Genomic DNA, 27,660 nt, shown 5'->3' on the forward strand with positions numbered 1-27,660 from the left:
AGGACCAGGGCACTGCTAGAGCATCTATCAGCGCTGCCTGGGGATCCCTTGACCTGGACCCGTAAGAAGGAAGGATGGCGTTCTGACGAGATGCCATCAGATCCAGTTCTGGTTTGCCCCATAGTTGGATCAGCTGGGCAAATACCTCCGGATGGAGCTCCCACTCCCCCGGATGAAAAGTCTGCCGACTTAGAAAATCCGCCTCCCAGTTCTCTACTCCTGGGATATGGATAGCTGAGAGATGGCAAGAGTGAACCTCTGCCCATAGAATTATCTTTAAAACCTCCAACATTGCCAGGGGGCTTCTTGTTCCCCCCTGATGGTTGATATAGGCTACAGTCATGATATTGTCCGACTGAAATCTGATGAACCTGACCGCAGCTAGTTGAGGCCAAGCCTGAATAGCATTGAATATCGCTCTCAGTTCCAGAATGTTTATCGGAAGGAGGGCTTCCTCCCGAGTCCACGAACCCTGAGCCTTCAGGGAGTTCCAGACTGCGCCCCAGCCCAGAAGGCTGGCATCTGTCATCACTATAGTCCACTCTGGCCTGCGGAAACTCATTCCCCTGGACAGATGGACCCGAGATAACCACCAGAGAAGAGAATCCCTGGTCTCTTGATCCAGATTTAGCAGAGGGGACAAATCTGTGTAGTCCCCATTCCACTGATTGAGCATGCAAAGTTGCAGTGGTCTGAGATGTTGGCGGGCAAACGGAACTATGTCCATTGCCGCTACCATTAGGACGATAACTTCCATACACTGAGCCACTGACGGCCGAGAAGTGGAATGAAGAGCACGGCAGGAAGTTAGAAGCTTTGATAACCTGACCTTTGTCAGAAAAATTTTCATTTCTACTGAATCTATCAGTGTTCCTAGGAAGGAAACTCTTGTGAGAGGGGAGAGAGAACTCTTTTCTTCGTTCACCTTCCACCCGTGAGACCTCAGAAAGGCCAGAACAATGTCCATATGGGACTTGGCGATTTGAAAAGTCGACGCCTGTATCAGAATGTCTAGGTAAGGAGCCACCGCTATGCCTCGTGGCCTTAGAACCGCCAGTAGGGACCCTAGAACCTTCGTAAAGATTCTTGCCGCCGTGGCTAGCCCGAAGGGAAGAGCCACAAACTGGTAATGCCTGTCTAGGAAGGCGGACCTGAGGAACTGATGATCTCTGTGAATCTGAAATGGAGATAAGCATCCTTTAAGTCCACGGTAGTCATAAATTGACCCTCCTGGATCATAAGGAGGATGGTTCGTATAGTCTCCATCTTGAAGGATGGGACTCTGAGAAATTTGTTTAGGATCTTGAGATCCAAGATTGGTCTGAAAATTCCCTCTTTTTTTGGGAACTATAAACAGATTTGAATAGAAGCCCTGCCCCTGTTCCTCCCTTGGAACTGGGTGGATCACTCCCATAACCAGTAGGTCTTGAACACAACGTAAGAATGCCTCTCTCTTTATCTGGTTTACAGATAATTGTGAGAGATGAAGCTTTGAAGTCCAGAAGATATCCCTGGGAAACAATCTCTAATGCCCAGGGATCCTGGACGTCTCTTGCCCAAGCCTGGGTGAAGAGAGAAAGTCTGCCCCCTACTAGATCTGGTCCCGGATCAGGGGCTACTCCTTCATGCTGTCTTAGAGGCGGCAGCAGGTTTTCTGGCCTGCTTCCCCTTGTTCCAAGCCTGGTTCGGTCTCCAGACTGGTTTGGACTGGGCAAAATTTCCCTCTTGTTTTGCATTAGAGGAAGGTGAAGCTGCGCCACTCTTGAAGTTTCGAAAGGAACGAAAATTATTCTGTTTGGTCCTTAATTTATTGGACCTATCCTGAGGAAGGGCATGACCTTTTCCTCCAGTAATATCAGAAATAATCTCCTTCAGGCCCAGCCCGAATAGGATCTGTCCTTTGAAGGGAATGTTAAGAAGCTTAGACTTTGAAGTTACGTCTGCTGACCAGGACTTAAGCCATAGCGCCCTGCGTGCCAGAATGGCAAAACCTGAATTCTTAGCCGTTAGTTTGGTTAGATGAAAAACGGCGTCAGAAATAAAGGAATTAGCTAACTTGAGAGCTTTAATCCTGTCTAAAATATCATCTAACGGGGTCTCCACCTGTAGAGCCTCCTCAAGAGACTCGAACCAAAAAGCCGCTGCAGCAGCAATGCATGCAAGAGGCTGGAGAATAAAACCTTGATGGATAAAAATTTTCTTAAGGAGACCCTCCAATCTTTTATCCATAGGATCTAAGAAAGCATAACTGTCCTCGACGGGGATAGTTTTACGCTTAGCTAGGGAAGAGACTGCTCCCCTCCACCTTAGGGACCGTCTGCCACGAGTCCCGTATGGCAGCATCTATGGGAAACATCTTTTTAAAAGCAGGAGGGGGAGAGAACGGCACACCTGGTCTATCCCATTCCTTAGTAATAATTTCCGAAAACCTCTTAGGGACTGGAAAAACATCAGTGTAAACAGGCACTGCAAAGTATTTGTCCATTTTACACAATTTCTCTGGAACTACAATGGGGTCACAGTCATCTAGAGTCGCTAAAACCTCCCTGAGCAATAAGCGGAGGTGTTCAAGCTTAAATTTAAAGGCTGTCATTTCAGAATCGGACTGAAGTAACGTCTTCCCTGAATCTGAAATCTCACCCTCAGATAGCAAATCCCTTGCCATGGCTTCGGAGCATTGTGAGGGTATATCGGACATAGCTACTAAAGCATCAGAAAGCTCTGTATTTGTTCTAGCCCCAGAGCTGTCTCGCTTTCCTTGTAACCCTGGCAGTTTGGACAATACCTCTGAGGGTATTAGTCATAACTGCCGCCATGTCTTGTAAGGTAAACGCATTTTACGCGCTAGATTTACTTGTTACTTATTATATGAACATTACTGCTTACATTCATACATTGTCATGTGTCACCCTCTGCAAGATCAGACTGAGACACTTGTGTTATTATATGAACATTACTGCTTACATTCATACATTGTCATGTGTCCCCCTCTGCAAGATCAGACTGAGACACTTGTGTTATATGAACATTACTGCTTACATTCATACATTGTCATATGTCAGCCTCTGCAAGATCACACTGACACTTGTGTTATTATATGAACATTACTGCTTACATTCATACATTGTCATACGTCACCCTCTGTAAGATCAGACTGAGACACTTGTGTTATTATATTAACATTACTGCTTACATTCATGCATTGTCATACGTCACCCTCTGCAAGATCAGACTGAGACAGTTGTGTTATTATATTAACATTACTGCTTACATTCATGCATTGTCATACGTCACCCTCAGCAAGATCAGACACACACTTGTGTTATTATATGAACATTACTGCTTACATTCATACATTGTCATGTGTCCCCCTCTGCAAGATCACACTGACACTTGTGTTATTATATGAACATTACTGCTTACATTCATGCATTGTCATACGTCACCCTCTGCAAGATCAGACACACACTTGTGTTATTATATGAACATTACTGCTTACATTCATGCATTGTCATACGTCACCCTCTGCAAGATCAGACACACACTTGTGTTATTATATGAACATTACTGCTTACATTCATACATTGTCATATGTCACCCTCTGCAAGATCAGACAGACACTTGTGTTATTATATGAACATTACTGCTTACATTCATACATTGTCATACGTCACCCTCTGTAAGATCAGACTGAGACACTTGTGTTATTATATTAACATTACTGCTTACATTCATGCATTGTCATACGTCACCCTCTGCAAGATCAGACACACACTTGTGTTATTATATGAACATTACTGCTTACATTCATACATTGTCATATGTCACCCTCTGCAAGATCAGACACACACTTGTGTTATTATATGAACATTACTGCTTACATTCATACATTGTCATGTGTCCCCCTCTGCAAGATCAGACTGAGACACTTGTGTTATTATATGAACATTACTGCTTACATTCATACATTGTCATATGTCACCCTCTGCAAGATCAGACTGAGACACTTGTGTTATATGAACATTACTGCTTACATTCATACATTGTCATGTGTCACCCTCTGTAAGATCAGACTGAGACACTTGTGTTATTATATGAACATTACTGCTTACATTCATGCATTGTCATATGTCACCCTCTGCAAGATCAGACAGACACTTGTGTTATTATATGAACATTACTGCTTACATTCATACATTGTCATGTGTCCCCCTCTGCAAGATCAGACACACACTTGTGTTATTATATGAACATTACTGCTTACATTCATACATTGTCATATGTCACCCTCTGCAAGATCAGCCTGAGACACTTATATTATATGAACATTACTGCTTACATTCATACATTGTCATGTGTCCCCCTCTGCAAGATCAGACTGAGACACTTGTGTTATTATATGAACATTACTGCTTACATTCATACATTGTCATGTGTCACCCTCTGCAAGATCAGACACACACTTGTGTTATTATATGAACATTACTGCTTACATTCATACATTGTCATACGTCACCCTCTGCAAGATCAGACTGAGACACTTGTGTTATTATATGAACATTACTGCTTACATTCATACATTGTCATGTGTCCCCCTCTGCAAGATCAGACTGAGACACTTGTGTTATTATATGAACATTACTGCTTACATTCATACATTGTCATGTGTCCCCCTCTGCAAGATCAGACTGAGACACTTGTGTTATTATATGAACATTACTGCTTACATTCATACATTGTCATGTGTCCCCCTCTGCAAGATCAGACTGAGACACTTGTGTTATTATATTAACATTACTGCTTACATTCATGCATTGTCATACGTCACCCTCTGCAAGATCAGACTGAGACACTTGTGTTATTATATGAACATTACTGCTTACATTCATACATTGTCATGTGTCCCCCTCTGCAAGATCAGACCGACACTTGTGTTAAATGAACATTACTGCTTACATTCATACATTGTCATGTGTCACCCTCTGCAAGATCAGACAGACACTTGTGTTATTATATGAACATTACTGCTTACATTCATACATTGTCATATGTCACCCTCTGCAAGATCAGACTGAGACACTTGTGTTATTATATGAACATTACTGCTTACATTCATACATTGTCATACGTCCCCCTCTGCAAGATCAGACAGACACTTGTGTTATTATATGAACATTACTGCTTACATTCATACATTGTCATGTGTCACCCTCTGCAAGATCAGACAGACACTTGTGTTATTATATGAACATTACTGCTTACATTCATACATTGTCATATGTCACCCTCTGCAAGATCAGACTGAGACACTTGTGTTATTATATGAACATTACTGCTTACATTCATACATTGTCATACGTCACCCTCTGCAAGATCAGACTGAGACACTTGTGTTATTATATGAACATTACTGCTTACATTCATACATTGTCATGTGTCCCCCTCTGCAAGATCAGACAGACACTTGTGTTATATGAACATTACTGCTTACATTCATACATTGTCATGTGTCCCCCTCTGCAAGATCAGACTGAGACACTTGTGTTATTATATGAACATTACTGCTTACATTCATACATTGTCATGTGTCCCCCTCTGCAAGATCAGACAGACACTTGTGTTATTATATGAACATTACTGCTTACATTCATACATTGTCATATGTCACCCTCTGCAAGATCAGACAGACACTTGTGTTATTATATTAACATTACTGCTTACATTCATACATTGTCATATGTCACCCTCTGCAAGATCAGACTGAGACACTTGTGTTATATGAACATTACTGCTTACATTCATACATTGTCATGTGTCACCCTCTGTAAGATCAGACAGACACTTGTGTTATATGAACATTACTGCTTACATTCATACATTTTCATGTGTCCCCCTCTGCAAGATCAGACAGACACTTGTGTTATTATATGAACATTACTGCTTACATTCATACATTGTCATATGTCACCCTCTGCAAGATCAGACTGAGACACTTGTGTTATTATATGAACATTACTGCTTACATTCATACATTGTCATATGTCACCCTCTGCAAGATCAGACTGAGACACTTGTGTTATATGAACATTACTGCTTACATTCATACATTGTCATGTGTCCCCCTCTGCAAGATCAGACACACACTTGTGTTATTATATGAACATTACTGCTTACATTCATACATTGTCATATGTCACCCTCTGTAAGATCAGACTGAGACACTTGTGTTATTATATTAACATTACTGCTTACATTCATGCATTGTCATACGTCACCCTCTGCAAGATCAGACTGAGACACTTGTGTTATTATATGAACATTACTGCTTACATTCATACATTGTCATACGTCACCCTCTGTAAGATCAGACTGAGACACTTGTGTTATTATATGAACATTACTGCTTACATTCATACATTGTCATGTGTCACCCTCAGCAAGATCAGACACACACTTGTGTTATTATATTAACATTACTGCTTACATTCATGCATTGTCATACGTCACCCTCAGCAAGATCAGACACACACTTGTGTTATTATATGAACATTACTGCTTACATTCATACATTGTCATGTGTCACCCTCTGCAAGATCAGACAGACACTTGTGTTATTATATGAACATTACTGCTTACATTCATGCATTGTCATACGTCACCCTCTGCAAGATCAGACAGACACTTGTGTTATTATATGAACATTACTGCTTACATTCATACATTGTCATACGTCACCCTCTGTAAGATCAGACTGAGACACTTGTGTTATTATATTAACATTACTGCTTACATTCATACATTGTCATATGTCACCCTCTGCAAGATCAGACACACACTTGTGTTATTATATGAACATTACTGCTTACATTCATACATTGTCATACGTCACCCTCTGTAAGATCAGACTGAGACACTTGTGTTATTATATTAACATTACTGCTTACATTCATACATTGTCATATGTCCCCCTCTGCAAGATCAGACTGAGACACTTGTGTTATTATATGAACATTACTGCTTACATTCATACATTGTCATGTGTCACCCTCTGCAAGATCAGACAGACACTTGTGTTATTATATGAACATTACTGCTTACATTCATGCATTGTCATACGTCACCCTCTGCAAGATCAGACAGACACTTGTGTTATTATATGAACATTACTGCTTACATTCATACATTGTCATGTGTCCCCCTCTGCAAGATCAGACACACACTTGTGTTATTATATGAACATTACTGCTTACATTCATACATTGTCATGTGTCCCCCTCTGCAAGATCAGACACACACTTGTGTTATTATATGAACATTACTGCTTACATTCATACATTGTCATATGTCACCCTCTGTAAGATCAGACTGAGACACTTGTGTTATTATATGAACATTACTGCTTACATTCATACATTGTCATATGTCACCCTCTGTAAGATCAGACTAAGACACTTGTGTTATATGAACATTACTGCTTACATTCATACATTGTCATATGTCACCCTCTGCAAGATCAGACTGAGACACTTGTGTTATTATATTAACATTACTGCTTACATTCATACATTGTCATATGTCACCCTCTGCAAGATCAGACTAAGACACTTGTGTTATTATATGAACATTACTGCTTACATTCATACATTTTCATGTGTCCCCCTCTGCAAGATCAGACACACACTTGTGTTATTATATGAACATTACTGCTTACATTCATACATTGTCATATGTCCCCCTCTGCAAGATCAGACAGACACTTGTGTTATTATATGAACATTACTGCTTACATTCATACATTGTCATATGTCCCCCTCTGCAAGATCAGACAGACACTTGTGTTATTATATGAACATTACTGCTTACATTCATACATTGTCATGTGTCACCCTCTGCAAGATCAGACAGACACTTGTGTTATATGAACATTACTGCTTACATTCATACATTGTCATATGTCACCCTCTGCAAGATCAGACTGAGACACTTGTGTTATTATATGAACATTACTGCTTACATTCATACATTGTCATATGTCACCCTCTGCAAGATCAGACCGACACTTGTGTTATTATATGAACATTACTGCTTACATTCATACATTGTCATGTGTCACCCTCTGCAAGATCAGACAGACACTTGTGTTATTATATGAACATTACTGCTTACATTCATACATTGTCATGTGTCACCCTCTGCAAGATCAGACTGAGACACTTGTGTTATTATATGAACATTACTGCTTACATTCATGCATTGTCATACGTCACCCTCTGCAAGATCAGACTGAGACACTTGTGTTATTATATGAACATTACTGCTTACATTCATGCATTGTCATACGTCACCCTCTGCAAGATCAGACTGAGACACTTGTGTTATTATATTAACATTACTGCTTACATTCATACATTGTCATGTGTCCCCCTCTGCAAGATCAGACAGACACTTGTGTTATTATATTAACATTACTGCTTACATTCATACATTGTCATGTGTCCCCCTCTGCAAGATCAGACAGACACTTGTGTTATATGAACATTACTGCTTACATTCATACATTGTCATGTGTCACCCTCTGCAAGATCAGACTGAGACACTTGTGTTATTATATGAACATTACTGCTTACATTCATACATTGTCATACGTCACCCTCTGCAAGATCAGACTGAGACACTTGTGTTATTATATGAACATTACTGCTTACATTCATACATTGTCATACGTCACCCTCTGCAAGATCAGACAGACACTTGTGTTATTATATGAACATTACTGCTTACATTCATACATTGTCATGTGTCACCCTCTGCAAGATCAGACTGAGACACTTGTGTTATATGAACATTACTGCTTACATTCATACATTGTCATGTGTCACCCTCTGCAAGATCAGACTGAGACACTTGTGTTATTATATTAACATTACTGCTTACATTCATACATTGTCATGTGTCACCCTCTGCAAGATCAGACTGAGACACTTGTGTTATTATATTAACATTACTGCTTACATTCATACATTGTCATATGTCACCCTCTGCAAGATCAGACAGACACTTGTGTTATTATATTAACATTACTGCTTACATTCATACATTGTCATACGTCACCCTCTGCAAGATCAGACAGACACTTGTGTTATTATATGAACATTACTGCTTACATTCATACATTGTCATGTGTCACCCTCTGCAAGATCAGACACACACTTGTGTTATTATATGAACATTACTGCTTACATTCATACATTGTCATATGTCCCCCTCTGCAAGATCAGACAGACACTTGTGTTATTATATGAACATTACTGCTTACATTCATACATTGTCATGTGTCACCCTCTGCAAGATCAGACTGAGACACTTGTGTTATTATATTAACATTACTGCTTACATTCATGCATTGTCATACGTCACCCTCAGCAAGATCAGACACACACTTGTGTTATTATATGAACATTACTGCTTACATTCATACATTGTCATGTGTCACCCTCTGCAAGATCAGACAGACACTTGTGTTATTATATGAACATTACTGCTTACATTCATGCATTGTCATACGTCACCCTCTGCAAGATCAGACAGACACTTGTGTTATTATATGAACATTACTGCTTACATTCATACATTGTCATGTGTCCCCCTCTGCAAGATCAGACTGAGACACTTGTGTTATTATATGAACATTACTGCTTACATTCATGCATTGTCATACGTCACCCTCTGCAAGATCAGACAGACACTTGTGTTATTATATTAACATTACTGCTTACATTCATACATTGTCATACGTCCCCCTCTGCAAGATCAGACACACAATTGTGTTATTATATGAACATTACTGCTTACATTCATACATTGTCATATGTCACCCTCTGCAAGATCAGACACACACTTGTGTTATTATATGAACATTACTGCTTACATTCATACATTGTCATATGTCCCCCTCTGCAAGATCAGACTGAGACACTTGTGTTATTATATGAACATTACTGCTTACATTCATACATTGTCATGTGTCACCCTCTGCAAGATCAGACAGACACTTGTGTTATTATATGAACATTACTGCTTACATTCATGCATTGTCATACGTCACCCTCTGCAAGATCAGACAGACACTTGTGTTATTATATGAACATTACTGCTTACATTCATGCATTGTCATACGTCACCCTCTGCAAGATCAGACAGACACTTGTGTTATATGAACATTACTGCTTACATTCATACATTGTCATGTGTCCCCCTCTGCAAGATCAGACTGAGACACTTGTGTTATTATATGAACATTACTGCTTACATTCATACATTGTCATATGTCACCCTCTGCAAGATCAGACTGAGACACTTGTGTTATTATATGAACATTACTGCTTACATTCATACATTGTCATGTGTCACCCTCTGTAAGATCAGACAGACACTTGTGTTATTATATTAACATTACTGCTTACATTCATACATTGTCATATGTCACCCTCTGCAAGATCAGACAGACACTTGTGTTATTATATTAACATTACTGCTTACATTCATACATTGTCATATGTCACCCTCTGCAAGATCAGACTGAGACACTTGTGTTATATGAACATTACTGCTTACATTCATACATTGTCATGTGTCACCCTCTGTAAGATCAGACAGACACTTGTGTTATATGAACATTACTGCTTACATTCATACATTTTCATGTGTCCCCCTCTGCAAGATCAGACAGACACTTGTGTTATTATATGAACATTACTGCTTACATTCATACATTGTCATATGTCACCCTCTGCAAGATCAGACTGAGACACTTGTGTTATTATATGAACATTACTGCTTACATTCATACATTGTCATATGTCACCCTCTGCAAGATCAGACTGAGACACTTGTGTTATATGAACATTACTGCTTACATTCATACATTGTCATGTGTCCCCCTCTGCAAGATCAGACACACACTTGTGTTATTATATGAACATTACTGCTTACATTCATACATTGTCATATGTCACCCTCTGTAAGATCAGACTGAGACACTTGTGTTATTATATTAACATTACTGCTTACATTCATGCATTGTCATACGTCACCCTCTGCAAGATCAGACTGAGACACTTGTGTTATTATATGAACATTACTGCTTACATTCATACATTGTCATACGTCACCCTCTGTAAGATCAGACTGAGACACTTGTGTTATTATATGAACATTACTGCTTACATTCATACATTGTCATGTGTCACCCTCAGCAAGATCAGACACACACTTGTGTTATTATATTAACATTACTGCTTACATTCATGCATTGTCATACGTCACCCTCAGCAAGATCAGACACACACTTGTGTTATTATATGAACATTACTGCTTACATTCATGCATTGTCATACGTCACCCTCTGCAAGATCAGACACACACTTGTGTTATTATATGAACATTACTGCTTACATTCATACATTGTCATATGTCACCCTCTGTAAGATCAGACTGAGACACTTGTGTTATTATATGAACATTACTGCTTACATTCATACATTGTCATACGTCACCCTCTGTAAGATCAGACTGAGACACTTGTGTTATTATATTAACATTACTGCTTACATTCATACATTGTCATACGTCACCCTCTGCAAGATCAGACAGACACTTGTGTTATTATATTAACATTACTGCTTACATTCATACATTGTCATACGTCCCCCTCTGCAAGATCAGACACACAATTGTGTTATTATATGAACATTACTGCTTACATTCATACATTGTCATATGTCACCCTCTGCAAGATCAGACACACACTTGTGTTATTATATGAACATTACTGCTTACATTCATACATTGTCATATGTCCCCCTCTGCAAGATCAGACTGAGACACTTGTGTTATTATATGAACATTACTGCTTACATTCATACATTGTCATGTGTCACCCTCTGCAAGATCAGACAGACACTTGTGTTATTATATGAACATTACTGCTTACATTCATGCATTGTCATACGTCACCCTCTGCAAGATCAGACAGACACTTGTGTTATTATATGAACATTACTGCTTACATTCATACATTGTCATGTGTCCCCCTCTGCAAGATCAGACTGAGACACTTGTGTTATTATATGAACATTACTGCTTACATTCATACATTGTCATGTGTCCCCCTCTGCAAGATCAGACAGACACTTGTGTTATTATATGAACATTACTGCTTACATTCATACATTGTCATATGTCACCCTCTGCAAGATCAGACAGACACTTGTGTTATTATATTAACATTACTGCTTACATTCATACATTGTCATATGTCACCCTCTGCAAGATCAGACTGAGACACTTGTGTTATATGAACATTACTGCTTACATTCATACATTGTCATGTGTCACCCTCTGTAAGATCAGACAGACACTTGTGTTATATGAACATTACTGCTTACATTCATACATTTTCATGTGTCCCCCTCTGCAAGATCAGACAGACACTTGTGTTATTATATGAACATTACTGCTTACATTCATACATTGTCATATGTCACCCTCTGCAAGATCAGACTGAGACACTTGTGTTATTATATGAACATTACTGCTTACATTCATACATTGTCATATGTCACCCTCTGCAAGATCAGACTGAGACACTTGTGTTATATGAACATTACTGCTTACATTCATACATTGTCATGTGTCCCCCTCTGCAAGATCAGACACACACTTGTGTTATTATATGAACATTACTGCTTACATTCATACATTGTCATATGTCACCCTCTGTAAGATCAGACTGAGACACTTGTGTTATTATATTAACATTACTGCTTACATTCATGCATTGTCATACGTCACCCTCTGCAAGATCAGACTGAGACACTTGTGTTATTATATGAACATTACTGCTTACATTCATACATTGTCATACGTCACCCTCTGTAAGATCAGACTGAGACACTTGTGTTATTATATGAACATTACTGCTTACATTCATACATTGTCATGTGTCACCCTCAGCAAGATCAGACACACACTTGTGTTATTATATTAACATTACTGCTTACATTCATGCATTGTCATACGTCACCCTCAGCAAGATCAGACACACACTTGTGTTATTATATGAACATTACTGCTTACATTCATGCATTGTCATACGTCACCCTCTGCAAGATCAGACACACACTTGTGTTATTATATGAACATTACTGCTTACATTCATACATTGTCATATGTCACCCTCTGTAAGATCAGACTGAGACACTTGTGTTATTATATGAACATTACTGCTTACATTCATGCATTGTCATACGTCACCCTCTGTAAGATCAGACTGAGACACTTGTGTTATTATATTAACATTACTGCTTACATTCATACATTGTCATACGTCACCCTCTGCAAGATCAGACAGACACTTGTGTTATTATATTAACATTACTGCTTACATTCATACATTGTCATATGTCACCCTCTGCAAGATCAGACACACACTTGTGTTATTATATGAACATTACTGCTTACATTCATACATTGTCATACGTCACCCTCTGTAAGATCAGACTGAGACACTTGTGTTATATGAACATTACTGCTTACATTCATACATTGTCATATGTCCCCCTCTGCAAGATCAGACTGAGACACTTGTGTTATTATATTAACATTACTGCTTACATTCATACATTGTCATATGTCCCCCTCTGCAAGATCAGACTGAGACACTTGTGTTATTATATGAACATTACTGCTTACATTCATACATTGTCATGTGTCACCCTCTGCAAGATCAGACAGACACTTGTGTTATTATATGAACATTACTGCTTACATTCATGCATTGTCATACGTCACCCTCTGCAAGATCAGACAGACACTTGTGTTATTATATGAACATTACTGCTTACATTCATGCATTGTCATACGTCACCCTCTGCAAGATCAGACAGACACTTGTGTTATTATATGAACATTACTGCTTACATTCATACATTGTCATGTGTCCCCCTCTGCAAGATCAGACACACACTTGTGTTATTATATGAACATTACTGCTTACATTCATACATTGTCATGTGTCCCCCTCTGCAAGATCAGACACACACTTGTGTTATTATATGAACATTACTGCTTACATTCATACATTGTCATATGTCACCCTCTGTAAGATCAGACTGAGACACTTGTGTTATATGAACATTACTGCTTACATTCATACATTGTCATATGTCACCCTCTGCAAGATCAGACTGAGACACTTGTGTTATTATATTAACATTACTGCTTACATTCATACATTGTCATATGTCACCCTCTGCAAGATCAGACTAAGACACTTGTGTTATTATATGAACATTACTGCTTACATTCATACATTGTCATGTGTCCCCCTCTGCAAGATCAGACTGAGACACTTGTGTTATTATATGAACATTACTGCTTACATTCATACATTGTCATATGTCCCCCTCTGCAAGATCAGACTGAGACACTTGTGTTATTATATGAACATTACTGCTTACATTCATACATTTTCATGTGTCCCCCTCTGCAAGATCAGACACACACTTGTGTTATTATATGAACATTACTGCTTACATTCATACATTGTCATATGTCCCCCTCTGCAAGATCAGACAGACACTTGTGTTATTATATGAACATTACTGCTTACATTCATACATTGTCATATGTCCCCCTCTGCAAGATCAGACAGACACTTGTGTTATTATATGAACATTACTGCTTACATTCATACATTGTCATGTGTCACCCTCTGCAAGATCAGACAGACACTTGTGTTATATGAACATTACTGCTTACATTCATACATTGTCATATGTCACCCTCTGCAAGATCAGACTGAGACACTTGTGTTATTATATGAACATTACTGCTTACATTCATACATTGTCATATGTCACCCTCTGCAAGATCAGACCGACACTTGTGTTATTATATGAACATTACTGCTTACATTCATACATTGTCATGTGTCCCCCTCTGCAAGATCAGACTGAGACACTTGTGTTATTATATGAACATTACTGCTTACATTCATACATTGTCATGTGTCACCCTCTGCAAGATCAGACTGAGACACTTGTGTTATTATATGAACATTACTGCTTACATTCATGCATTGTCATACGTCACCCTCTGCAAGATCAGACTGAGACACTTGTGTTATTATATGAACATTACTGCTTACATTCATGCATTGTCATACGTCACCCTCTGCAAGATCAGACTGAGACACTTGTGTTATTATATTAACATTACTGCTTACATTCATACATTGTCATGTGTCCCCCTCTGCAAGATCAGACAGACACTTGTGTTATTATATTAACATTACTGCTTACATTCATACATTGTCATGTGTCCCCCTCTGCAAGATCAGACAGACACTTGTGTTATATGAACATTACTGCTTACATTCATACATTGTCATGTGTCACCCTCTGCAAGATCAGACTGAGACACTTGTGTTATTATATGAACATTACTGCTTACATTCATACATTGTCATACGTCACCCTCTGCAAGATCAGACTGAGACACTTGTGTTATTATATGAACATTACTGCTTACATTCATACATTGTCATACGTCACCCTCTGCAAGATCAGACAGACACTTGTGTTATTATATGAACATTACTGCTTACATTCATACATTGTCATGTGTCACCCTCTGCAAGATCAGACTGAGACACTTGTGTTATATGAACATTACTGCTTACATTCATACATTGTCATGTGTCACCCTCTGCAAGATCAGACTGAGACACTTGTGTTATTATATTAACATTACTGCTTACATTCATACATTGTCATGTGTCACCCTCTGCAAGATCAGACTGAGACACTTGTGTTATTATATTAACATTACTGCTTACATTCATACATTGTCATATGTCACCCTCTGCAAGATCAGACAGACACTTGTGTTATTATATTAACATTACTGCTTACATTCATACATTGTCATGTGTCACCCTCTGCAAGATCAGACTGAGACACTTGTGTTATTATATGAACATTACTGCTTACATTCATACATTGTCATGTGTCACCCTCTGCAAGATCAGACACACACTTGTGTTATTATATGAACATTACTGCTTACATTCATACATTGTCATATGTCCCCCTCTGCAAGATCAGACAGACACTTGTGTTATTATATGAACATTACTGCTTACATTCATACATTGTCATGTGTCCCCCTCTGCAAGATCAGACTGAGACACTTGTGTTATTATATTAACATTACTGCTTACATTCATGCATTGTCATACGTCACCCTCAGCAAGATCAGACACACACTTGTGTTATTATATGAACATTACTGCTTACATTCATACATTGTCATGTGTCACCCTCTGCAAGATCAGACTGAGACACTTGTGTTATTATATGAACATTACTGCTTACATTCATACATTGTCATACGTCACCCTCTGCAAGATCAGACAGACACTTGTGTTATTATATGAACATTACTGCTTACATTCATACATTGTCATGTGTCACCCTCTGCAAGATCAGACAGACACTTGTGTTATTATATGAACATTACTGCTTACATTCATACATTGTCATGTGTCACCCTCTGCAAGATCAGACAGACACTTGTGTTATTATATGAACATTACTGCTTACATTCATACATTGTCATGTGTCACCCTCTGCAAGATCAGACAGACACTTGTGTTATTATATGAACATTACTGCTTACATTCATGCATTGTCATACGTCACCCTCTGCAAGATCAGACAGACACTTGTGTTATTATATGAACATTACTGCTTACATTCATACATTGTCATGTGTCCCCCTCTGCAAGATCAGACTGAGACACTTGTGTTATTATATGAACATTACTGCTTACATTCATGCATTGTCATACGTCACCCTCTGCAAGATCAGACAGACACTTGTGTTATTATATTAACATTACTGCTTACATTCATACATTGTCATACGTCCCCCTCTGCAAGATCAGACACACAATTGTGTTATTATATGAACATTACTGCTTACATTCATACATTGTCATATGTCACCCTCTGCAAGATCAGACACACACTTGTGTTATTATATGAACATTACTGCTTACATTCATACATTGTCATATGTCCCCCTCTGCAAGATCAGACTGAGACACTTGTGTTATTATATGAACATTACTGCTTACATTCATACATTGTCATGTGTCACCCTCTGCAAGATCAGACAGACACTTGTGTTATTATATGAACATTACTGCTTACATTCATGCATTGTCATACGTCACCCTCTGCAAGATCAGACAGACACTTGTGTTATTATATGAACATTACTGCTTACATTCATGCATTGTCATACGTCACCCTCTGCAAGATCAGACAGACACTTGTGTTATTATATGAACATTACTGCTTACATTCATACATTGTCATACGTCACCCTCTGTAAGATCAGACTGAGACACTTGTGTTATTATATTAACATTACTGCTTACATTCATACATTGTCATATGTCACCCTCTGCAAGATCAGACACACACTTGTGTTATTATATGAACATTACTGCTTACATTCATACATTGTCATGTGTCACCCTCTGCAAGATCAGACAGACACTTGTGTTATTATATGAACATTACTGCTTACATTCATACATTGTCATATGTCCCCCTCTGCAAGATCAGACTGAGACACTTGTGTTATTATATGAACATTACTGCTTACATTCATACATTGTCATACGTCACCCTCTGTAAGATCAGACTGAGACACTTGTGTTATTATATGAACATTACTGCTTACATTCATACATTGTCATGTGTCCCCCTCTGCAAGATCAGACTGAGACACTTGTGTTATTATATGAACATTACTGCTTACATTCATACATTGTCATATGTCACCCTCTGCAAGATCAGACAGACACTTGTGTTATTATATGAACATTACTGCTTACATTCATGCATTGTCATGTGTCCCCCTCTGCAAGATCAGACAGACACTTGTGTTATTATATGAACATTACTGCTTACATTCATACATTGTCATGTGTCACCCTCTGCAAGATCAGACTGAGACACTTGTGTTATTATATGAACATTACTGCTTACATTCATACATTGTCATATGTCCCCCTCTGCAAGATCAGACTGAGACACTTGTGTTATTATATGAACATTACTGCTTACATTCATACATTGTCATGTGTCACCCTCTGCAAGATCAGACACACACTTGTGTTATTATATGAACATTACTGCTTACATTCATACATTGTCATATGTCACCCTCTGCAAGATCAGCCTGAGACACTTATATTATATGAACATTACTGCTTACATTCATACATTGTTATGTGTCCCCCTCTGCAAGATCAGACTGAGACACTTGTGTTATATGAACATTACTGCTTACATTCATACATTGTCATACGTCACCCTCTGCAAGATCAGACTGAGACACTTGTGTTATATGAACATTACTGCTTACATTCATACATTGTCATACGTCACCCTCTGCAAGATCAGACTGAGACACTTGTGTTATTATATGAACATTACTGCTTACATTCATACATTGTCATGTGTCCCCCTCTGCAAGATCAGACTGAGACACTTGTGTTATTATATGAACATTACTGCTTACATTCATGCATTGTCATACGTCACCCTCTGCAAGATCAGACACACACTTGTGTTATTATATGAACATTACTGCTTACATTCATACATTGTCATGTGTCCCCCTCTGCAAGATCAGACTGAGACACTTGTGTTATTATATGAACATTACTGCTTACATTCATACATTGTCATGTGTCCCCCTCTGCAAGATCAGACAGACACTTGTGTTATTATATGAACATTACTGCTTACATTCATACATTGTCATGTGTCCCCCTCTGCAAGATCAGACAGACACTTGTGTTATTATATGAACATTACTGCTTACATTCATACATTGTCATGTGTCACCCTCTGCAAGATCAGACAGACACTTGTGTTATTATATGAACATTACTGCTTACATTCATACATTGTCATGTGTCACCCTCTGCAAGATCAGACAGACACTTGTGTTATTATATGAACATTACTGCTTACATTCATACATTGTCATGTGTCACCCTCTGCAAGATCAGACAGACACTTGTGTTATTATATGAACATTACTGCTTACATTCATACATTGTCATGTGTCACCCTCTGTAAGATCAGACAGACACTTGTGTTATATGAACATTACTGCTTACATTCATACATTGTCATGTGTCCCCCTCTGCAAGATCAGACCGACACTTGTGTTATTATATGAACATTACTGCTTACATTCATACATTGTCATATGTCACCCTCTGCAAGATCAGACTGAGACACTTGTGTTATTATATGAACATTACTGCTTACATTCATACATTGTCATGTGTCCCCCTCTGCAAGATCAGACTGAGACACTTGTGTTATATGAACATTACTGCTTACATTCATACATTGTCATACGTCCCCCTCTGCAAGATCAGACAGACACTTGTGTTATTATATGAACATTACTGCTTACATTCATACATTGTCATATGTCACCCTCTGCAAGATCAGACTGAGACACTTGTGTTATTATATGAACATTACTGCTTACATTCATACATTGTCATGTGTCACCCTCTGCAAGATCAGACAGACACTTGTGTTATTATATGAACATTACTGCTTACATTCATACATTGTCATACGTCACCCTCTGCAAGATCAGACTGAGACACTTGTGTTATTATATGAACATTACTGCTTACATTCATACATTGTCATACGTCACCCTCTGCAAGATCAGACTGAGACACTTGTGTTATTATATGAACATTACTGCTTACATTCATACATTGTCATACGTCACCCTCTGCAAGATCAGACTGAGACACTTGTGTTATTATATGAACATTACTGCTTACATTCATACATTGTCATGTGTCACCCTCTGCAAGATCAGACTGAGACACTTGTGTTATTATATTAACATTACTGCTTACATTCATACATTGTCATATGTCACCCTCTGCAAGATCAGACACACACTTGTGTTATTATATGAACATTACTGCTTACATTCATACATTGTCATACGTCACCCTCTGCAAGATCAGACACACACTTGTGTTATTATATGAACATTACTGCTTACATTCATACATTGTCATGTGTCCCCCTCTGCAAGATCAGACAGACACTTGTGTTATTATATTAACATTACTGCTTACATTCATACATTGTCATGTGTCCCCCTCTGCAAGATCAGACAGACACTTGTGTTATTATATGAACATTACTGCTTACATTCATACATTGTCATATGTCACCCTCTGCAAGATCAGACTGAGACACTTGTGTTATTATATTAACATTACTGCTTACATTCATACATTGTCATATGTCACCCTCTGCAAGATCAGACTGAGACACTTGTGTTATTATATTAACATTACTGCTTACATTCATACATTTTCATGTGTCCCCCTCTGCAAGATCAGACACACACTTGTGTTATTATATTAACATTACTGCTTACATTCATACATTGTCATGTGTCCCCCTCTGCAAGATCAGACACACACTTGTGTTATTATATGAACATTACTGCTTACATTCATACATTGTCATGTGTCCCCCTCTGCAAGATCAGACTGAGACACTTGTGTTATTATATGAACATTACTGCTTACATTCATACATTGTCATACGTCACCCTCTGCAAGATCAGACAGACACTTGTGTTATATGAACATTACTGCTTACATTCATACATTGTCATGTGTCACCCTCTGCAAGATCAGACAGACACTTGTGTTATATGAACATTACTGCTTACATTCATACATTGTCATGTGTCACCCTCTGTAAGATCAGACTGAGACACTTGTGTTATTATATGAACATTACTGCTTACATTCATACATTGTCATACGTCACCCTCTGCAAGATCAGACTGAGACACTTGTGTTATTATATGAACATTACTGCTTACATTCATACATTGTCATATGTCACCCTCTGCAAGATCAGACCGACACTTGTGTTATTATATGAACATTACTGCTTACATTCATACATTGTCATGTGTCACCCTCTGCAAGATCAGACAGACACTTGTGTTATTATATGAACATTACTGCTTACATTCATACATTGTCATGTGTCACCCTCTGCAAGATCAGACTGAGACACTTGTGTTATTATATGAACATTACTGCTTACATTCATGCATTGTCATACGTCACCCTCTGCAAGATCAGACTGAGACACTTGTGTTATTATATGAACATTACTGCTTACATTCATACATTGTCATACGTCACCCTCTGCAAGATCAGACTGAGACACTTGTGTTATTATATTAACATTACTGCTTACATTCATACATTGTCATGTGTCCCCCTCTGCAAGATCAGACAGACACTTGTGTTATTATATTAACATTACTGCTTACATTCATACATTGTCATGTGTCCCCCTCTGCAAGATCAGACAGACACTTGTGTTATTATATTAACATTACTGCTTACATTCATACATTGTCATACGTCACCCTCTGCAAGATCAGACACACACTTGTGTTATATGAACATTACTGCTTACATTCATACATTGTCATACGTCACCCTCTGCAAGATCAGACAGACACTTGTGTTATATGAACATTACTGCTTACATTCATACATTGTCATGTGTCACCCTCTGCAAGATCAGACTGAGACACTTGTGTTATTATATTAACATTACTGCTTACATTCATACATTGTCATGTGTCACCCTCTGCAAGATCAGACTGAGACACTTGTGTTATTATATGAACATTACTGCTTACATTCATACATTGTCATGTGTCACCCTCTGCAAGATCAGACACACACTTGTGTTATTATATGAACATTACTGCTTACATTCATACATTGTCATACGTCACCCTCTGCAAGATCAGACCGACACTTGTGTTATTATATTAACATTACTGCTTACATTCATACATTGTCATGTGTCACCCTCTGCAAGATCAGACAGACACTTGTGTTATTATATTAACATTACTGCTTACATTCATACATTGTCATGTGTCACCCTCTGTAAGATCAGACAGACACTTGTGTTATATGAACATTACTGCTTACATTCATACATTGTCATGTGTCCCCCTCTGCAAGATCAGACAGACACTTGTGTTATTATATTAACATTACTGCTTACATTCATACATTGTCATACGTCACCCTCTGCAAGATCAGACTGAGACACTTGTGTTATTATATGAACATTACTGCTTACATTCATACATTGTCATATGTCACCCTCTGCAAGATCAGACAGACACTTGTGTTATTATATGAACATTACTGCTTACATTCATACATTGTCATGTGTCACCCTCTGCAAGATCAGACTGAGACACTTGTGTTATTATATTAACATTACTGCTTACATTCATACATTGTCATATGTCACCCTCTGCAAGATCAGACTGAGACACTTGTGTTATTATATTAACATTACTGCTTACATTCATACATTGTCATACGTCACCCTCTGCAAGATCAGACAGACACTTGTGTTATTATATGAACATTACTGCTTACATTCATACATTGTCATACGTCACCCTCTGTAAGATCAGACTGAGACACTTGTGTTATTATATGAACATTACTGCTTACATTCATACATTGTCATGTGTCCCCCTCTGCAAGATCAGACACACACTTGTGTTATTATATGAACATTACTGCTTACATTCATACATTGTCATATGTCACCCTCTGCAAGATCAGACTGAGACACTTGTGTTATTATATGAACATTACTGCTTACATTCATACATTGTCATGTGTCCCCCTCTGCAAGATCAGACTGAGACACTTGTGTTATATGAACATTACTGCTTACATTCATACATTGTCATACGTCACCCTCTGCAAGATCAGACACACACTTGTGTTATATGAACATTACTGCTTACATTCATACATTGTCATACGTCACCCTCTGCAAGATCAGACACACACTTGTGTTATTATATTAACATTACTGCTTACATTCATACATTGTCATACGTCACCCTCTGCAAGATCAGACAGACACTTGTGTTATTATATGAACATTACTGCTTACATTGTCATACGTCACCCTCTGCAAGATCAGACTGAGACACTTGTGTTATTATATGAACATTACTGCTTACATTCATACATTGTCATACGTCACCCTCTGCAAGATCAGACTGAGACACTTGTGTTATATGAACATTACTGCTTACATTCATACATTGTCATGTGTCCCCCTCTGCAAGATCAGACTGAGACACTTGTGTTATTATATGAACATTACTGCTTACATTCATACATTGTCATGTGTCCCCCTCTGCAAGATCAGACACACACTTGTGTTATTATATGAACATTACTGCTTACATTCATACATTGTCATGTGTCCCCCTCTGCAAGATCAGACTGAGACACTTGTGTTATATGAACATTACTGCTTACATTCATACATTGTCATACGTCACCCTCTGCAAGATCAGACACACACTTGTGTTATTATATTAACATTACTGCTTACATTCATACATTGTCATACGTCACCCTCTGCAAGATCAGACAGACACTTGTGTTATTATATGAACATTACTGCTTACATTCATACATTGTCATGTGTCACCCTCTGCAAGATCAGACTGAGACACTTGTGTTATTATATGAACATTACTGCTTACATTCATACATTGTCATGTGTCACCCTCTGCAAGATCAGACTGAGACACTTGTGTTATTATATGAACATTACTGCTTACATTCATACATTGTCATACGTCACCCTCTGCAAGATCAGACTGAGACACTTGTGTTATTATATGAACATTACTGCTTACATTCATACATTGTCATATGTCACCCTCTGCAAGATCAGACTGAGACACTTGTGTTATTATATGAACATTACTGCTTACATTCATACATTGTCATGTGTCACCCTCTGCAAGATCAGACTGAGACACTTGTGTTATTATATGAACATTACTGCTTACATTCATACATTGTCATACGTCACCCTCTGCAAGATCAGACTGAGACACTTGTGTTATTATATGAACATTACTGCTTACATTCATACATTGTCATGTGTCACCCTCTGCAAGATCAGACTGAGACACTTGTGTTATTATATGAACATTACTGCTTACATTCATGCATTGTCATACGTCACCCTCTGTAAGATCAGACTGAGACACTTGTGTTATTATATGAACATTACTGCTTACATTCATACATTGTCATGTGTCACCCTCTGCAAGATCAGACACACACTTGTGTTATTATATGAACATTACTGCTTACATTCATACATTGTCATGTGTCCCCCTCTGCAAGATCAGACAGACACTTGTGTTAAATGAACATTACTGCTTACATTCATACATTGTCATATGTCACCCTCTGCAAGATCAGACAGACACTTGTGTTATATGAACATTACTGCTTACATTCATACATTGTCATATGTCACCCTCTGCAAGATCAGACTGTTCTGTAGTTTTAAAATCTAATATTTTGTTTGGTTAGATATCCTACTATTTTTTGCGCAAATGGTGAAAAAATATTTTCTTCTAATTTTCAGTTAGAAATGTTTAATGATAGACATAGAATTCTAATGGTCTAAAGCGAAGAGACCCTAAATGTATATTTATTTTTTCCTGCAGTGTAGGATCCCTCCTTACCCCCAATCAGCTCTCTAATCTTCCCCCCTCCACCTATTAGCCGCCATCTTAGGTACTGGCAGCTGTCTGCCAGTACCCAGTTTGCTCTCATTTTTATTTTTCTGTAGTGTAGCTACCCCCCCATATCTACCCCACTTTCCACTATATCAACCCCCTCTTTCTGCTTTCCCCTCCTTCCCACTCACTGTGGCTCCATACTTTTTTTTTTCCCCCAGTAGCGTAGCTGTCCCATCCCTCCCACCCACCTCCCGCCCCTCCAGTGATGGGCCACCCTCTCTCCTTACCCTTCTACCAATGATCGGCACCACTGCTGTCTGATGCAGAGAGGGCCACACAGAGTGTCCCACTCTTCATCAGTAACTATTTCTGCAGTACCCCATGCAGAAGTAGCGCAATCTGGCTATTTTTATCAAGATCACGGCAGAGAAAAGCCCAGGACTGCAGTGTCATACAGGGTACAATGCGGGTCCTTAAGTGGTTAAATTATGTAATAAAATTTGGATAGAAGAAAATGTTAAATTACAAAGGATTAAACTGCCCCAACCCAGCTGCTTCATAATACCACCATTGTTTGTTAGAAGACTGCCCAATATTATGTTATTGTGCAGTGTGTTACCTGTGCCTCGTAAACACTCTACCGCTGTGGTAAACCCTCGGGTACGTGGAAGGAGATGGTGCTTCAGCCGAGCCAGACCCTTTTTGTCAGCGACCTCCATACTGATCTTGTGCTTTGTCTCAGTGAAACGTGTCCCCTCACAATACAACAGGAACTAGAGAGGAAACAGAGACTGAATTCAAATGGGGAACAGTTGAAGAGTTTGTAAACTAGAAGCAAAGGGTGGATGTGGTCACCCAAGCTATGGAGAACACAGAGAGGACTTTGAGAGGACACAGGCACGGAGGTGCACAAGCAAATTTAACACTGGTTCCCTGATTAGTCACAAACACTCAAATCCCAGAACACCAAGTCTGCACTCACCCCAAGACACAGATGCTGGGAGAACTGTGCTCACTCATCCACCTCAGGATGCCATTCATCCCAAATCTCTGTATGGATAAAAAGGAAATGGAATTTTTTGTTAATTTTATTTTTCTGCTACACATTCAATGACCACATTCACCAAATGGCACCGCCTTGCCCTCAGCATGGCATAAAAACCTCCACACCCACTCAAGACACTGCTGGTCATAACAGGGAGGGCATTGGTGCTTCCAGTCAAGGAATATGGCAAATAGAATGAATTCAAATGTAAAATGCCATGATAGCATTCATCAAATACACCCTTGCATGTGAAAAATAGATGCCCACTATAGACACTGCCGGTCATAACAGGGAGCTTTGGTGATTGCTGACATGGAATATGGAAAAATGAAAATGTAAAGCATTATTTGCTAATACACCGACAGCTCATTCACCAAAATACAACACACCAGACATTACTGAACACAAGGGAAGCCATTTCATAAAACACCATGTAATACTGATGCTACAAAACAAATCTGCCAAAGCCTAGCCGCATTACTGAATACAATCTGCTGGTGCTCTAGAAATAAACATCTGACACTTGAAGAATTTAACAGAATAATAAAAACAAAATTAAAGACTTCTACATATTCCAATATGGCTGCTGCACCATGTGACTGATCCTAGTCTTGGTGAATCTAGATCCCAGCATACTGTAAGTTCACTATACAACCTGCAGAGAAAAATCTTTTTAAATACTGTCAAAAATCCACCGCTTAAACCAAGAGGTCTGCCAGACCATGTAACACATACCCTCCATATTACAAAGAGTAGTCATTTTAAAACATTTTTATTGAAAAAAAAATAAAGCGCTATTAATTCAAAATGGCAGCCAAACCACACAAATAGACTTCTCTTAGAACATAAAATTTCATAACCAGTTTCGGAGGAGAGTTTTGTATTAATTTTTTTTGTTTTTTAAATCTGTAAGTAACAAAATGGCTTTCAGATTACACATACTAAAGCTCACCATAGACCTCTACAATTTCCTAAAGTTTCATTAAAAAACTTTTATAAAAAGTTAGACTTCAAGATGGTGACCGCTACGTTTTCTTTGGGAGTCATGCACTGTAAAATAGCTTAAAAATGTAATGCTAACCCCGCACATTTAAATGAAACAACAAACAAAGGGTTAGTGTCTTAACGGCCAGTTGGAACAACCAGGGTAGAAGACATAGCCAATGACACGTGAAATCTCAGCAGCTTAAGAAACTATCCATGATTATTTCTGAAAAACCCAAGATGGCTGCCACATGTGTTCTTGTCAAACTTAAAATGTAGGTCAGCGAGTGTCACATCCATAAAGAGTGGTTCTGAAGAAAAAAAACAAAAAACATAATTTATGTAAGAACTTACCTGATAAATTCATTTCTTTCATATTAGCAAGAGTCCATGAGCTAGTGACGTATGGGATATACATTCCTACCAGGAGGGGCAAAGTTTCCCAAACCTCAAAATGCCTATAAATACACCCCTCACCACACCCACAATTCAGTTTAACGAATAGCCAAGAAGTGGGGTGATAAGAAAAAAGTGCGAAAGCATATAAAATAAGGAATTGGAATAATTGTGCTTTATACAAAAAAATCATAACCACCACAAAAAAGGGCGGGCCTCATGTACTCTTGCTAATATGAAAGAAATGAATTTATCAGGTAAGTTCTTACATAAATTATGTTTTCTTTCATGTAATTAGCAAGAGTCCATGAGCTAGTGACGTATGGGATAATGATTACCCAAGATGTGGATCTTTCCACACAAGAGTCACTAGAGAGGGAGGGATAAAATAAAGACAGCCAATTCCTGCTGAAAATAATCCACACCCAAAATAAAGTTTAATGAAAAACATATGCAGAAGATTCAAACTG

General features: G+C 38.4%; 1 protein-coding gene across 2 annotated transcripts in view; it reads right to left on the minus strand.

The window, feature by feature from the left end:
* The window catches only part of AGPAT3 (1-acylglycerol-3-phosphate O-acyltransferase 3), a 291,686-nt gene that overhangs the window by 191,310 nt on the left and 72,716 nt on the right, over positions 1 to 27,660 (minus strand). For both annotated transcript variants that reach the window (XM_053705715.1, XM_053705716.1), the window contains exon 5: positions 25,385 to 25,538. In XM_053705715.1, the coding sequence (XP_053561690.1) occupies positions 25,385 to 25,538 (154 nt within the window). The remainder of the gene's footprint in view (positions 1 to 25,384; positions 25,539 to 27,660) is intronic.

The sequence above is a fragment of the Bombina bombina genome, chromosome 3, assembly GCF_027579735.1.
Source record: "Bombina bombina isolate aBomBom1 chromosome 3, aBomBom1.pri, whole genome shotgun sequence".
Lineage (NCBI taxonomy): Eukaryota > Metazoa > Chordata > Amphibia > Anura > Bombinatoridae > Bombina > Bombina bombina.